The sequence below is a fragment of the Pollachius pollachius genome, assembly GCF_949987615.1.
Source record: "Pollachius pollachius genome assembly, chromosome: 12".
NCBI lineage: Eukaryota > Metazoa > Chordata > Actinopteri > Gadiformes > Gadidae > Pollachius > Pollachius pollachius.
Window position 1 is genome coordinate 9391508 of NC_136945.1, and position 15945 is coordinate 9407452.

At 42.6% G+C, this 15945-nt stretch overlaps 1 protein-coding gene across 4 annotated transcripts in view; it reads left to right on the top strand.

Moving 5' to 3' along the window:
* r3hdm2 (R3H domain containing 2) overlaps nt 1–15945 on the top strand; it is a 42839-nt gene that overhangs the window by 9231 nt on the left and 17663 nt on the right. For 2 of the 4 annotated variants that reach the window (XM_079747497.1, XM_079747499.1), the window contains exons 2-13: nt 8996–9094; nt 10347–10486; nt 10624–10836; nt 10992–11033; nt 12204–12290; nt 12427–12550; nt 13154–13232; nt 13725–13784; nt 14228–14368; nt 14651–14759; nt 15373–15468; nt 15726–15775. In XM_079747497.1, coding sequence (XP_079603623.1) covers nt 10678–10836; nt 10992–11033; nt 12204–12290; nt 12427–12550; nt 13154–13232; nt 13725–13784; nt 14228–14368; nt 14651–14759; nt 15373–15468; nt 15726–15775 — 947 coding nt within the window. In that variant the 5' untranslated portion in view covers nt 8996–9094; nt 10347–10486; nt 10624–10677. The remainder of the gene's footprint in view (nt 1–8995; nt 9095–10346; nt 10487–10623; nt 10837–10991; nt 11034–12203; nt 12291–12426; nt 12551–13153; nt 13233–13724; nt 13785–14227; nt 14369–14650; nt 14760–15372; nt 15469–15725; nt 15776–15945) is intronic. The other 2 variants (XM_079747498.1, XM_079747500.1) reach the window with 1 other exon arrangement.

A 15945-nucleotide genomic window follows, 5' to 3' on the forward strand; every position in this document is an offset into this window, starting at 1 on the left:
CCCCCTTTTTCAAGTCTCATTTAGGAAATAAATAATTAGTGTTTGAAAATAATGATATTTACAAACCCATTTAATACCAGGTAGGCTGTTGTTTTTAACTAATACGGTGACGCAAGCTAGGTCAACTTATGTTTGAACCAGTGTGGGAACTTTCAAATGGGTTCACGTCTAGTGGGCGTGGGCACTGGATCGCCCTAATTATACACTCTCCCATGTGAGCAAGCTTTTAGGTTTATTGAAATGAAAGCGAAGCAGTCACTCTGCCTAGTGATAGGTGTTAGGTTTATTATATGGCAGACCTTCCTGTTAGTCATGGCTTCCATCGGGCAGAGCAGAACGCAAAGCAGACGTGGGTTATGGGGTCATCTACACACTTCCGTAACCTGTGTGAGAATTACTTGTATTCTCACGTGTCAGTTAACATTTGCCACTGCCATTGATTGGTGAATGTTTTATTTGCAGATGGCAGTCAAAAGTAGTGATGCACGATTAATCGAATCGCAATCGCGATATCAGCCTTTGCGATTGTGTTACTGCAAAAGGCTGCGATTTTATAAAAAAAAGTTTCCTTTTTTCTTTTTTAAATATGTATTTTCTAATTTATTATATATTTTTTATTTAATTGTACTATTGAGAAAACCTAACAAGTTTGCACAGCAGAAATGCCTTTATTTTAAAAAATATATTTTTTTAATTCTGTAAAGTATTGTTATTTTGAAAACAGTACTTTACACTTTTTTAGTTTTTGTATTTTTTATGCTAGTTTTAAGTTTGTATGTTTTGAGTTGAGAAAGAAACAATTTAAAATTATCAGTAATCTGTATGCATTTTCCTTGATAACCAAGCAAGTAGACCCATGACACCATTTGTTATTATATCGCCATCACATTCGCATATCGCAATATTGTTCACAATAATCGCAATATGACATTTTCACCAAATCGTGCAGCACTAGTCAAAAGGCGGATATCAGCCGATACTGATTAATCGGTGCATCCCTGCTCCCTTTGCATTTACAATCGCAGAACTGTTTCTTGATGACAGTGTAAATATTAAGTTGTGTGGTCAGGGTGTAGGTTCCCCTTTGATAAATAAAAACTGCACAGCCTACCTAGAATTTGTATTTAGAATTTGTAGTTTTGTTTAACACTTAGAGAAACAAAAATGCAATTATATTTTTAACAGAAAGCTACACAAAACTATAAGAATATATATATTTTGCATAAGGAATCAGGAATCGGACAGCACTGTTATTTTGTGTAATACCTTTATGTATGTTACAGAATAAATTCAGTTTGCTAGATGAGCCAACCATACACACACATGCATGCACGCGACCATGACCTGAGTCTGATCATGGCCTAAGATTTAAACCATGGGCCGACCAGGGAGTCGCTTGTTTCTAGACATGGATGCGCCTCCGATCATAATCGACCAATAAATCCTCTAAATGGGTGATCAGTATGTGTATATCCTTTCAAGCATCATTTCATATGCATTAGTGAAAGTCAAGTCAATTGTATTTGTATATCCCTTAATCAAAGTTTCAATCTGAAAAGGCCTAATCCTTAAAGGCCATATATATTTATGACTCCCCCTGAGCCTACAAAAGTGCTTTATTATCAAGGAATAAATCTTCAAGAACACAGAATGGGGGATCCCTTCTCCCAGGGATGGTGAGAAGTGCAATGGGTGCCACAATTGACATACAGAGTAGTATTACCAGCAAACATTTTAAGTGTAATTAAAAAATATATATATTTGTATTGTCCATGGCGATGAGGTGCTGGCTAGGGGCTAGTCTTAGCTGGGGCATAGATTGGGCAGGGTGGCCAAGGAAGCTGTAGGGGACTTCTAATCCAGTACCTTTCGGCACGAGGGCTAGGCTAGTGCTGGTTAACAGGTCGATTCAGGGGTCTATAGGTGTCTAGCGTTCAAGCTGGATGCTTTTCGTAATGGAGTTTGGGCAACCGGTCATTACAGAAATCAAGTCTAAAATATATAAATGCTCGGATGAGCATCTCTGCCTCTGCTGCAGATAACATTGGTTTGATTTAGCAATGTATCTATGATGAATTAGATGCATTGCATTAGATACAAATGATCTATTGCAGTTCTGGTAATACTTTTTACATCTCAATCAAAATTAAGCATATGGTCAGACATGAAAGACGCCAAAATGTCTGACACAGGAACTTTAAGAGATAGCAGAGCCATCTAAACACACTGACGTCCTCAGACTGTGTTGGTTTTTTCTTATTTTTATTTTTTTAAGCTGCCTGTAGATTTGGGCCGCCCATCTTTTAATTCAACCATCCGGATCGAGGATGAGTTGTTTGATCCAATAGGAATGTTGTCAGTGTAATAGGGAAAGCAAATTCTGTCACTGGATAATAAGGCCAAGAGGAAGACCCTAACCTTAGCGTGATGAGAACATGAAAAGATGGGCACTGTTCTGATAGGCAAAAATACAAAGTAGAAATGGATACATTAAAATCCATTTATGAAAACCTTAGCCACTCATGAAACATTTTTTACGAATAGTTTTCTTAGGTAGAGAATATCTCTAACGAACCAGGGAATAACGTTTAACTCTGCCCCTTGTAGTTTCTGGTTTCCAGCCCAGGGTTTTTGCCGTTTGTCATAGTACAAGTTCTGCTGTAACAGAAGACCCATGCTGGATGCATGATTATCAAAACGTTGGTTCTTGTTTAACCAAAGCAATTTAAATGGGTGAGCCATCGTCTTTGTCTACGTGTTCAATCGATTTCATGTCGTACTGTACTCAATTTGAGATACATTTCCTTTTCATGTTTTACCATTTGCTATCCTTTTGCTAAGCTTGTTAGCACAGTCAGCAAGGCACGGTGGTTTGTACTCATCCCAAATCTGCAGAATATTCTGAAATAAAAAGAATTGTGAAAGTTCGTTCTGAGAAATGTTTTCTTGTAAATATGTCACTAACAATGCAGTCTTACTTATAGGCAGACATAAGTTCATAATTGTAGCATAAAATTTCAAAACACAATTAATCCACAGGCTTGCATTGTGATTAGGGTCTCTTTAATCGAAATGTTATTCCTTATTAGCCTAATAAATGTATCTCATTGATTTGTAATGTTAAAGAAACATTGCGTCATATTCACAAAAGCCTTCTTAAGGCTGCTTCTTGCGTGTGTACCTGAGCCCTTGTGGGCCTGCAAGATTGAGCCATTTTTTTAAGGACCTGAAGTGTGCAGTTGTAAGTGGGCCAGCGCCGCTGGTTAGTACCTGAGTGTTAGTGTTTGTGCGAATACCAGGTGTGTTTGTACATTGGTAAATGCGCTGAGCTTTATAAGTGTGTGTCTGTGTGTGCGTGTTTGTGCGTGCACGCAGAGGGTGGGGGGGATTGAGGGGTATGGCTGCTTTTCTCTTGGTGACAGAGCCTGTTGCCATGGAGCTGTTCTCTCCATTGGCGGAGGCCTAGTCCAATCACTTAACAGCACAGTCTGTTTCATCATTGAGAATTTTCTCCTCTCTTCCCAACTCACTCTCCTTTTCGCTCTCCCTCTTCGATCATGTTTTCTTCTCCCCTTTCATTCCTCCCCCACCCGCCACCTTCCTAACAAAATGAGGTAAAGAGGATGCATATGGATTGTAATGAAGGAATGGTCATTTATCCAGTGTCCATTCTGGTAATATGTTGATGTTGACACTGTTCATCTTTGAATCCTCTTATTTTATTATCTTCTGTACTGACACTAAATTCTCACATTAGAACTCCTGATGCAGCTTAATCCCCCCTCCCCAATTTATTTCTCCTTAAATTGAGCATTATGCTAATTGTGCTGTCATCTTGTTAGGTACATGTGATGGCCTGGAGATTGTGCAGTGAATCTTTCCTGGTCACTTTGCTACATAAGCATCACTGCATGCAGTGATGCTTACACTACTGGCTTCATTCATAAGGGCTGAAGCTATGTTCCGAGTTGTTTATATTTGGCTTCTCCATGTGTGACAGTCTTCAGCTGTTTTTGCTAAGCCAAAATAAATGTTCTGTCAGTGCCCTGTTGCTGTTATTTAGATACTCCCCAAGGGCTAGCTTCTGACAAACAAGTTGATAAGAAGACGTTTCGGCTGGACCTGCACATGCCCATTATTATACATAAGAAGGGGTGACTGATAAGAAGTGCTCAATGACATCAGTGGGGAAACTAGTGTTGTGTAAAATGTTGAGTTTTTTCGCCCATTGCCCAATCTAATCCTCGACCTGGCAGTACTGTGAGCCGCATCAATAAAGCATTCTGGTTAAGGATTCCCCCTTCCTCCTCTGCTACCTATACATTATGTAAAAGGGAGAACTTGACTTGCTCATCCCCTTGCATACATTGTCGAGGCGTTCTGTGGTTCCATTAGGCCTACTCTCATTTCTCTGATGCCTGTTTTGTCATTCTTGCAGAGAAAGTCAAATTTAGCCTGGTATAGCGTGGTGGGGGAGAGAGACACATGGAGTAACTAAGGAAGGGGAGGGAGAGAGGAAGATACTTTTAGTGAAACGAGGGGAGGAGCGGGAGGTAGAGTCATGGGGTGTGAACAGGAAAGAGGTGGCAGATGGAGATGAGGTGCGACTGAGGAGAGGGCGAGAAACACAGGTGTAACTAAGGAACGAGGGAGAGAGGTTGCTGAACTTGGAGAGCGAGTGACAGAAAGGTAGCTAGGTTTGTGGGGAGGGAGGGAGGGAGGGAGGGAATGAGTCAGAGCTCATCCCACCGGACTGAGTGGGTTGGCTGAGCGGAGGAGGATGGCGTCAGCAGCAAGGGCTGACAATCGGGAGGACACATTAAACGTGGAAGAAAAAAGCAGAGAAAAAGGAGAAAGTAAACAAAACGGTTAGTGGTGGGTGGACCAAAGGATGTGAGGACGGGAGGGGCTGGAGGGAGAGGGGGCAGATGACAGGCAGGGGTATCCTCACTGAACCGAGCGAGCACACATAACGGAGGTGGTGGGATGATGATGATGGATTCGTAGTTGAAGAAAGACGATAAGTAAAAGAACGGAACCCCAGTTTCCGCTCACTAACCGTGGTCGAGGAGCGCTCGATCCTACCGAGCCTTCCTTGGTGCTCAATTTTGGGGAAGACGCCAGTTTCCTCATTTACTTGAAACTGAGGTAATTAGTCAAACTTGGCAAGGGATACTCGTGAGCATGGGCGAGCCGGCCTTCTTCGTGAACGGTCGCTGTATGGGACTGATACACGTGTTCTTGTCTGTCAGACTGTACAGTACCCCAGCCCAGTCCATTCGCCTACTAGTGTTTCAACCTTTGCCAGACCGGATCTGTGTGGGCATGGTACACTGTAGCCAAGGCAAAAGGGCGAATTCTGTCTGACGTTCATTCACACATAAACCACAAACACCGGTGCGCTATCATACACCTGCAACAACTACTGTGAGGACATGGTCTGCTTGTGCTTGCTTCCTTTTTTGTGAAACAGGTTTTCAGTGATGTTGTCAAATGGGCTCTGCTCTGCAGAATACTGAGTAGGTGAATTATGTTGAGGTTCCATTCATCTTAATTTCTTACTCGGAGGCTACGCAGAGACTATATTGCATTCTTGGGGCAAACTGTTATGATGATTGACGATAACTTGATGCAAAAAGGATATTGGGCACAACTATGTACTAATGTTAATCCCCCTTCCGCACCCACCCAAGAAGTTTTGCAACTCTATGTGATGGGTTTTGGTAATAAGCTAATGCAGTGGCATGGAAATGAGCAACTGCAGAAAACATTTGGTGCTGTAGACCCTTATTGTTGTCCAAAAGCTAACAAAGGGAAGTCATGGGCCCTCATATGAGGGAAACTATTACTTGAAGATATATGCATCCATACACATTATCACCATATTACAATTTCATGCACATGTTAGCAGACCCTATGCCCCCAGTGTGCACAGGAATTCCGCTCACTTCTGTGGAATGCCCGGTTGCTAACTATTGCAAAGACCATGACCCAGCTTGCCCTGGAGAAACTAAATTGGACAGTGATGTCCCCGCTGCACATAGCCTCCTTGACCAGCATACTGATGGCCATACAGTGCACATGCGTGCCCTGTATCAAGCACTTTTCATGTGAAAGTAATTATCATTGAAGGTGATCAAAGAAGTGGTATCCAAACTCTGCCACTACACAAGGATGCAAGACATTGCGCAAGGTAATTTCATTAATTTTTTCCATATTTTTTGTATGCGTTTATCAAACCCCCTGTTTATTGGTAGCTGTCACATGGTCATTTAGTCCAATAATTCAACTATGCAGATGTCCTTTTTGGATATGTAGCTCGGAAATAGATATGGAAAGGTTTAATATCTCTCACTCTACTAACCTTCCCTTTTTGCTCCCCCCCCACCCACCCTCCAAAGACCATGCGCTCACATCCCCTGATTGTGAACCGTGCAGCATTGGCTGTGTTTGGAGTGGTAACCCGACACAGTGAGCTGGGCAGGGGATGACCTGTGGCTGTCAGCTAGTGACTTGTCATCCACTATGCTTGTATTGGTGGAGCTGCCAAGGACGCTAATGCCCTGAAGTGGGTCAGAGTGCCCTGCACTGCTTCATGCATGCTGCTGCTGGACTGCCCTGCTCATGTGTGGTTTAACCTGGGGGGGGGGGGGGGTGTTTGTGGTCAAGCTATGAAGACTTCCGCCAGCAATTTTTGCTTTGGTTTCAATTACATACGCCTGTTCCAAAACAATGATAATTTTCAGCAAAAACATAGTACAAATGGAATTGCACCATGCATTTATCTGAGCCTCTTCTTGAAACCTCTCCTCTTCTAAAAAAAAATGTGACTCTCATGGTGTAGGTAATTCCTGTGCACTACCCTGTGCTATCACTTCAGTAAAGTTGTAATACAAGCGAAGAATCTCAAACTCTTTTCTGACCATTGGAATAAGTCATCTTTATTTACTCTTGGAATGGTGTGAGGGCAGGAGAAAGCTACTGAAAGCCATTGTTAAGGCAATAAGTGTAATGCAGAATGTCGATGTATAGTCAAAAGCAAGTGTACTGAATAAACCATACGTGTGAGTAAAAGGTGTAAAGCTCTAGCAATCTTGTGCCTTACTGTGTTCGGTTATGAGCTACTTTTATTTTTTTTCTTCCTTTTTCCTTCTGGCGATTTTTATTTGTCCTCCTCTCTGGGCACTTAGCGCTAACTGTAATCCACATATTTATTTTTAATATCATCCTTCTCCCTGCCCCTCTTACTGGTGCTCGCGCGACGCAAATGCAGCGACGCAGCAGCTGAGAATGACGTTACCGTCTCCTAGGCAACCCATGTCCGTGTGGGGGAAGTGGGGCGCATAGAGGAGGAGGAGGAGGGAGAGAGCAAACGAGAGAATGTGAAAGAGAGAGAGGTGCGGCTGAGGTGGAGTGAATAGGGTAGGCTGCTTCATTCATGAGCACCATTTGGAGATCCCATTCATTGTGTGTGTGTGTGTGTGTGTGTGTGTTCTACTCATTCATTCTATCATTGCAGAGAATATTTGAATCAAATTTCCGATTTACACCACATAAGGCACAATTGCATTGCAAGCAGTGTGTATCCGCGTGGATGATTTTACATATGCATACATCAATATGTGAAGAGGCAGCCAGAGCCCCTGGTGAATCATCAATACGCTGTGTCGGTAGCCAAGTAGAAAGTGTATCTGCGTAGATATCTTGGCTCTGGTGTGCTGTGCTTGCTGCTGCATGGCGTGCTTGTGTAACTGTCTGCAGAGCGGGGCGAGGTTGTGTGGGTGTCCTGGTCATTGATGCATTGCGTTGGTGCTGCTGCTGCCGAGGAGGCTGATGACGCCCTTGCTGTTGCATTGCCTGGGTCTTCCCCACACCGGGAATCCCAATATCTCTCGCTCTCTCTGTGTCTCACTGTCTCTCTCTCTCTGTCTCTTTGGCTCTCTTTGTCTCTCGGTCTCTCTCTGTGTCTCTGTCTCTGTGTGTCTCTCTCTGTGTCTCTTTTTCTTTCTCTCTCTGCCTCTTTCTCCTTCTCTCTCTCTCTCTCTCTCTCTCTCTCTCTCTCTCTCTCTCTCTCTCTCTCTCTCTGCCTCTTCCTCTATATCTCTGCCTCTTTCCCAGCCCTAAACACATCGGATTGAGTGTTTCCCAATAGCATTTTTATCTCTTAGGTGTTTGTGGATCCCCCCATGTGTCCAAGCAAAGTTTGTTTAATACCGCAGAGGGTGCCGATGTACGTATGTGCGTATGCCAAAACATAATTCGATGATGATGACTGCTGTAATTAACAGGTTGTCGTTCATGACAAGGGAGGTGGCAGAGCTCAAGCTGTTTCCTCTGATTGGAGGAAGTTAAATTAAAAGGAACTTGTAATTGGAAGATGATGAGCGGTTTGTGATTGATGAAGGCAGAATACTGAGTGTGAGTGGCTGACTCTGTAGGGTGTACTCAACTTGCTGCTACATTTATTGTTGTGTGGTATTAGGTATTTCCTTGTTCTTGGATTGGATACTGGACAAATGTAGTAATCGGAATTGGATTAGTGGTTAAAACACCCAATGGCAAATCTGTGGCAAAATCCTGTGTTCAGCAAGGCTTGGTTACCATAATGATTGGCTAGACAAGTGGATTAAGATCTAGAATACTACATAGATGCTATTAACATGGAGGTTAAGTAAAGAGTTACTTTGTGGTGGGAGATAGCACTCGACTTGTTCCCTTTCAAATAGTACTGATGCTTGCAGTTTGGGGAAACCCATTTTAAGGAGAAATGCACCTTTTGCAACATCTTTTGGTTTCATTGAATAAATATCGACTTTATTTTTTGTAATGGTTGCCCAGGCACTTCTATTGGCCAATGGGCTCAGCGTTTCCAGGAGCTCTGCCCTACAGAATCCCCAGCAGCAGCAGCAGCAGCAACGGCAGCAGCAGCGATGAGTCACTGGATGTGTGAAAAATGACGTCATCCGTGTCTTCCTCTTTCCCTCTCGGTCTCCAGGACTCCTCATTGGAAGGCAGAGCATGCAACTGCACTGAGACGGAGACGGAGAAGAGAGCAAGAGAGTGAGAGAGAGCGAGGCTCCAGAAGAACGTTCAGGTGGGGGCTGGTCGGTCGGTGTTTCCCTCCCTGTCCCACTTTAGTCTGGCTAGCTAACCGCTGCCCATTCAGTTCCACCCGATTGCTGTTAATATGCCTGCTACTTTTGTGCTTTTTCACCGGTTGTGTTGTTGTTGATTGAAGTGTTTTTCTGGTCTGCATCGATCTTGCACCTAGGGAATGTGGGGTTGTCAGGATGTCATTGTGTAATAGGCGTGTGTTGTTCGTTGTTTTGAAGAATGATTTATTTTATTTGCACAACTCATCTGTTTGCAATCAAAGATTACATCTTTTTTTATTAAGCTTCATCTTGGAAACAATGATTAGGATTTACCAAGATATTCTTACTGGTAAAGCTTTACACTGCAGCTGCTAAAACAGTCATTTTTCAATATTGTTTAGCTACGGTGCATCACAAAATAGCGGAAATATAATTGTTTCTGAATGATTTTCATAATGGATCCGAAGTGAAACGCCAGTATATATTTATTTTGAATCGTCTGGGATTCATTGTGTAAAAATAGTATACTCTTCCTGATGCTATAACTACCGAGGCAATCAGGTACGGAGGGTCAGTAGTTTTGCTGCTGAGATATTCAACAATAGGAAATATGGAAAATGAGTTTGGCCAGGAACTTGGGGAGGACGGCTGAAACCAACTGAATGTCGTGAAACATTAATTCTCCAAACTAATAATAAGCGGAAGAAAGAACAAAATGAAAATGTTTGGTTGGCTTGAGCGTAACAGCCTCCTTTGCCAACAGTACTCTTTGATCAATACTGTAGCCTGAACCTTGCAGATCATAATAAGCAAAATTGTCACTATAGAGAGTGGGGCAGAGCCAGGTTAATCCGTGCTCTCAGCTCCTCTGAACACGGTCTTGAGTAAGTGCTGTCTGCTCTATTTACCTTTTTATAAATCAATCAATAAAGAAAGAAGTCACAAAGAAATTATTGATATAATACTTGAATAACTATTCATTTAAAATTCCTGAAACAGAAATTTATTTAAATATCAAGACACCATTGATCGTTTAAGAGATGTCTACATTCTTTGAATACAACTATAGATTTTCAACAATGAACATCCACTCCCTGGGGATTATGGCACGGTTAATGGATTTTGTCGTGCAAATAATAACCAAAGTGAACAATCTGTATAATCATGAAATCCTGAAGCCATGAAGATGGTTAAATAGAAATAAACAATCTCTTGTCTAACTGACCTTGTCGCTGTAACTGATGCCTCCAGCTCTCAGGCTCCAGACTGGCCATGGACTGCCGTGCTCCTACTGCTGCAGCCCAACCCGCTACTCCACTCTAGTGGGATCCCCTCCTCCTTGCCGGTGGCATCCACCCTGCGAGTCAGCGCACATCTGATACCATCCATAGGTATTCCACACAGTAGTCGCCACCAACCTGTCGGCAGCTCTGCAGCTACCTCTCTGTCTGACCCCTCTGATGTCCCAACGGATAAAGACCTAAGTCACACGCCTGAATTTTTTTTTCTTTTTCTCCCTGACCCCAAGCCTCTGCTGGGTCCTCCAGCCCCCTCCCCCCACCCTCTCCCTTTCCCCAGAAAGATGTCAGTAAGCCTGGCACCGGACATCCAGCAGCAGGGAGAGAGTGGGCCGCTCACCGAGCCCTGTAGCCGAGGCATGGGCTCCCCCCAACCTCAGGCCACCAAGGATGGGGCCGGGGAGGGCCCGGAGCCCGACGATGGCTCCCTGCACGATGCACAGGTGAGACACAGGGATGGAGAGAGTAGGGGGCCGAAGAGGGCTACTACTTTCTGGATTTCAAATTGTCTACTTATTCATAATTGTAACATATTGTGCCATTTTTACAAAATAGGTTGTAACATAGCAGGTTTAATGTCTTTGTCCTTTACACACAGAGACGGGCGCCTAACCACAGCCATAGCAGGAAAAGGCCTAAGGTAACGGTACTTTCTAAAATAAATAACATTGTATTATATCGAAGGTTGAAAGGTTTTAGTGTCGTTAAAATAGAAACACTCAAAAATTTGTCCAAACGATGATAATATTTAATATTGCACTTCTGATTCAACGACTATCTGTTGTTATTAGTGTGAAACAAGACTATTTTGGGAGCATCCTCGTAAACTGGAAGGACACGATTCTTTTAATATCTAAGATCCATGTACCAAATTAGAATTTCTAATGCATTTAGAAATATATATTTGTAGCCTATTTGTGTTTAGTAAATGACTTATAAAAAATATTTGATTAGTCAACTTATCTAAAAGTTACGTTGAAGTCCCAAATAAAAAACATTTATAACATTTTATAATGTGTGCTGATGGATGGTAAACTGTTATTACGCCAATATAGACCGCATCATACATGAGCTTCACTTGCTAACAACTAAGGCTTGAAAAAACCAAATCTTTATAAAGGCCACATCTGTGTGAAACAAATACTTTAAAGTACATCAAATCCTATCCGAAGGCCCCCACGTTCTGCTGAAAGGTACAAAGACTCACAAAGGCACTCTTTTGATTGTGACCTTTTAATTCAAGTGTTTTGCATTGAAAAGCTGCAGCATAACAAATCAATGAGTCTGTGAAAAGCCTTTTGAAATTGTGGGATGTTTCTGTTGGGGCAGCGCCCCTTAGTAGACAACACATGGTGGAAGATTAGATGGTTCTATGTTTAATATAATGAATGGTATTGATGCTATGCGCGCCAAGGCCTGGAGCACTAGTGCTATTCAAGAGAATGCGGATAAATGCACTATTTTAAATGACGGATCACCAGAAATTAAATTGGATTTGAAGTTTATTTCCCAATTAGCAGGCTTATTATTAGTAGCCTAGATAACTTTTTCAAACTCTTGGTGCAAGAGGGGCATAACCATTTAGCAAACCTTGACCATGTCAATATTATTTTTGAAAGGTATTTCTATAGAATACAGGGCATAATCAGCGAGGAGTGAAATCGTCGCAAGGCTAAATTGTCACCGACACTTGTTTAGAGGCTGCACAACCATCATTTGTCTGAAATATTTGTATACAGGCCGCGGCCTATATTCGATTAATTACGGTATGGTGAGTATGGTGTAATTAACTGAATGGCTTGTGTTTCAGTCTAATGCCAAGCTGAAGCTGGTACGGAGTCTGGCGGTGTGTGAGGAGTCCTCGGGTCCATTTTCTAATGATGGACTTCCAGAATCGGTATATTTCATGCTTTCCTATACAATATGCTCATGCAGTATCACGTATAATGCAGTTTTCCATACCATAAGTCAGCTTAATGTATTGACCGTTGAACAGTCTTGTTTCTATCTGCTGATCCGATCTCGTTTTCCAGGATATCATTCAGCTTCACATCAGCTGTCCGTCCGACAAGGAAGAGGAGAAGTCCTCCAAGGAGGAGTATGAAAACGAAGAGAAGGATAAAAAGGACAAAACGCCACGCAAAATGTTGTCCCGCGGTAAGATTGCGATCGTACGCATTGTATAGGTTTTGTTTTTTATGACGTGTGATGGTGAGTTGCATCATCTGACCATCTTTCGCCAAGAAGACAAAGCAGTCGGGCATGGCCAAGTATCTTATTGTAATTTAATCTCATTAAGAGTGCTAGTGCAGTGCCCCATCAGTTAAATCATTTAAACCAATTTGCATCGACATGCAAGTGACTTCTAAGAAAGCCAATGGGAATTATTTGCTTTGTTTAGCCTGTCTTCTTTGTTTCTTTTGTAATCTTTCTTTATCTCTTCACTTCTGAGACATTCCGGCCTTTTATGAATCATAGAGCAGTAAGGAGACAAAACGACTTAGCCAAGGTGTGTGTGTGTGTGTGTGTGTGTGTGTGTGTGTGTGTGTGTGTGTGTGTGTGTGTGTGTGTGTGTGTGTGTGTGTGTGTGTGTGTGTGTGTGTGTTGGTGCCTCCATAACTACATGGAATTAGCCAGTCAGGTTAACACTTAATCTCCTCTCCCTCTGGGAACCTCGCAGCATGGAGTCGCTGGGGTTCTCCAAGGCTTTAAATAATGGAATGGAAATGCCCTCATTGATATATTTATGATCTCCCTCAGACTCCAGTCAAGAATACACAGACTCCACTGGCATCGATGTCCATGAGTTTCTGGTCAACACACTGAAAAACAATCCCAGGTATTTGTCCCACATTCCCTTTTGCTTTGTGGTCAGGAACGGACAAACAACAACAGTGGTATGTGTATGTCAACCTGTCAGACTGTTTTATTTTGTTTATCATATATGTCCGATCGGTACAAAGGCTGCTGCTTGAATCTTCAAAGGAGGACAGCATTTTTGACCCGGAAGCTTTAGCCTGCGCCATCCAAGGAAAGGAAATCCCTTATTTCACGTAATGGGCTTTCTATTTAGAGATCTCCCCAGTCTTTGGCATTGGATAAGTCTGGCCTGCGTCAGCGCTGGGGGTGCTATTTCCAACCCATTTAGATGGGTTGGAAATAAAGAGCCTTGCCTTTTGATCTTTCCCTGGTACTTACAAATGCTAATCAATAATCTCTCTCTCTCTCTCTCTCTCTCTCTCTCTCTCTCTCTCTCTCTCTCTCTCTCTCTCTCTCTCTCTCTCTCTCTCTCTCTCTCTCTCTCTCTCTCTCTCTCTCTCTCTCTCCAAAGGGATCGAATGATGCTGCTCAAACTAGAACAAGATATCCTGGAGTTTATAAATGATGACAAGTGAGCCACATTCTTCATAAACACTCGCTCGTGTTTAATTTAGCATTCCCTGGTCTAGCCCATTTCTGCTTATAGGCTGTTGTGGTAATCAGATAAATATGGCATGTTCTATTTGGTAGGACAAAGTTAATTGGTACTGACCATTGTGTTATATAACTGTGGGTGAGCTTTGGCCGAGACACATGGCATTTTAGTAGTAACATGACTATATCCATAAAACATTTATTTGAATACATCTTGTTTGTTTTTTGTCGTTGCATATACATATGGAAAATAACCTTCAGAAAGCAAAGCTAATGGACATTGGTTACATTGTTTCATGTATGTGACCGTATTGGAAAGTTGGCTACTGCTACCTAAGTAAACAAGTCATGGCACCATGTTTGTCCACGGGCAGTAGGAACCTATGCACTGACGTCTGTCCCTTGGTTTTTCACTGGCAGTAACCAGTATAAGAAGTTTCCCCAGATGACCTCTTACCACCGCATGCTGCTGCACCGGGTGGCCGCCTACTTTGGCATGGACCACAATGTGGACCAGACGGGCAAGGCTGTCATCATTAACAAGACGGGCAACACGCGCATGTGAGTCGCTCAAGAGACGCATTCACTTTTCAGTTGAAGCAAAAGTACAGTGTTACTATGATGTTTTCTTCTTATCGTATGTGGATGATGTTGAAAAGTCATCACAGTCGACTCTCAGGGGCCAGGTTTGAATAAATTGAACAATGGCAGGGTTTGTGTGTTGTACCTGTTCTTTTATTGGATGCATGATACTAAGAAGGGCCCCATAGGGATCTTGTCGACTCAAAAACATTGTTTTTGAAGTTGACGTTGTTGTGCTCTCGTTTTTGATTCGCCCCACAGCCCAGAGCAAAGGTTTTCTGAGCACATTAAGGATGAGCGCAACATTGACTTCCAGAAAAAGTTCATCCTGAAGAGAGATGACGCTAGTATGGACAAGGACGATAATCAGGTACTTGCCAGTACTGTGCTTAGTAAGTTTTGGACTAAGAATATGAGTGGTATGCACAGTACAAACTATCTTCATCGGAGCCATTTCATGGATTAGTAACGTTCTGTTAAAGAGAACTACAGCATCTGGATTACATTGTTTCTCTTGTTCAATCTGCTGTTTGAATCTTGTATGTGCTTATATTGAACTGAATAAGCTGCTGTTGAAATACCAACCATCCAGCAGTTTTTTGAACTTGGTGTGTCATGTAGCTGTCAGTGAAACACAGGAAGGTGCCTATTGGCACAAAATTGAGTAGAGGATGCAGAACAATCTTGCTTGTGATGTTTTAAAGATGCTATAGCAGGAAATGGAACAATGCATTTTAAATGAACTAGAATAAAATGATAGTTTTATTCTAGCGAATGTAGAATTGGTCTGTGAGTGCTCCAACTCTGTCTTCTTGCAATTGCAGCCAGTCTAGCAAACCACAATAATTATGATCAATGCATAACAGATCTTACAAAAGGATGCAATGGCAAGGTGCCCTGAGTGGCCCAGGCATGAAATCGCAGCTTTAATGAATATCATGCATGTGTTTCGTGTAACACTTTGAGGTCTTGTTTCCCTGCAGATCCGTGTTCCGCTGCAGGATGGGAGGCGCAGTAAATCCATTGAGGAGCGTGAGGAGGAGTATCAGCGGGTACGAGACCGGATCTTTGCCCGAGAAGTAAGTATTGGATAGAGACAGCTTTTCAGACCCCATCATCAGTTAACAGTGAATCTACGGTGGTCAGAGGAAATGAGAGTACAGGCAGGGAGAGATCTTCTCTTTGTGTTAAACCCGTACTGAGTCATGTAACCGATCCCTGATAAAACTTTAGGCTAACCTTAACTTAACCTTAACCTTATTTCTTGCAAAAAATTGAAGCATTGGGCTCTTCTGTGGCCCTTCTTCGGCTGGAATTAGCCATTTGTAATGTGCAGGTGTCTTTTTCTTTACAGTCCTCTCAAAATGGCTACATCAACGACAACAGGTAAGATGATGTGTCCACTAGAGAGTTTGTTGTGTATAGTAAATAAGACATGGCCAGACCTGCTCCCTTACTCACCCCAGATGACACTGCATGCCTTGCCAACATCCTGTCTCAGTAGACGGGGGCATGTGCCCTGAAAGACAATGGGGTCTATAGACGCAATACATTTA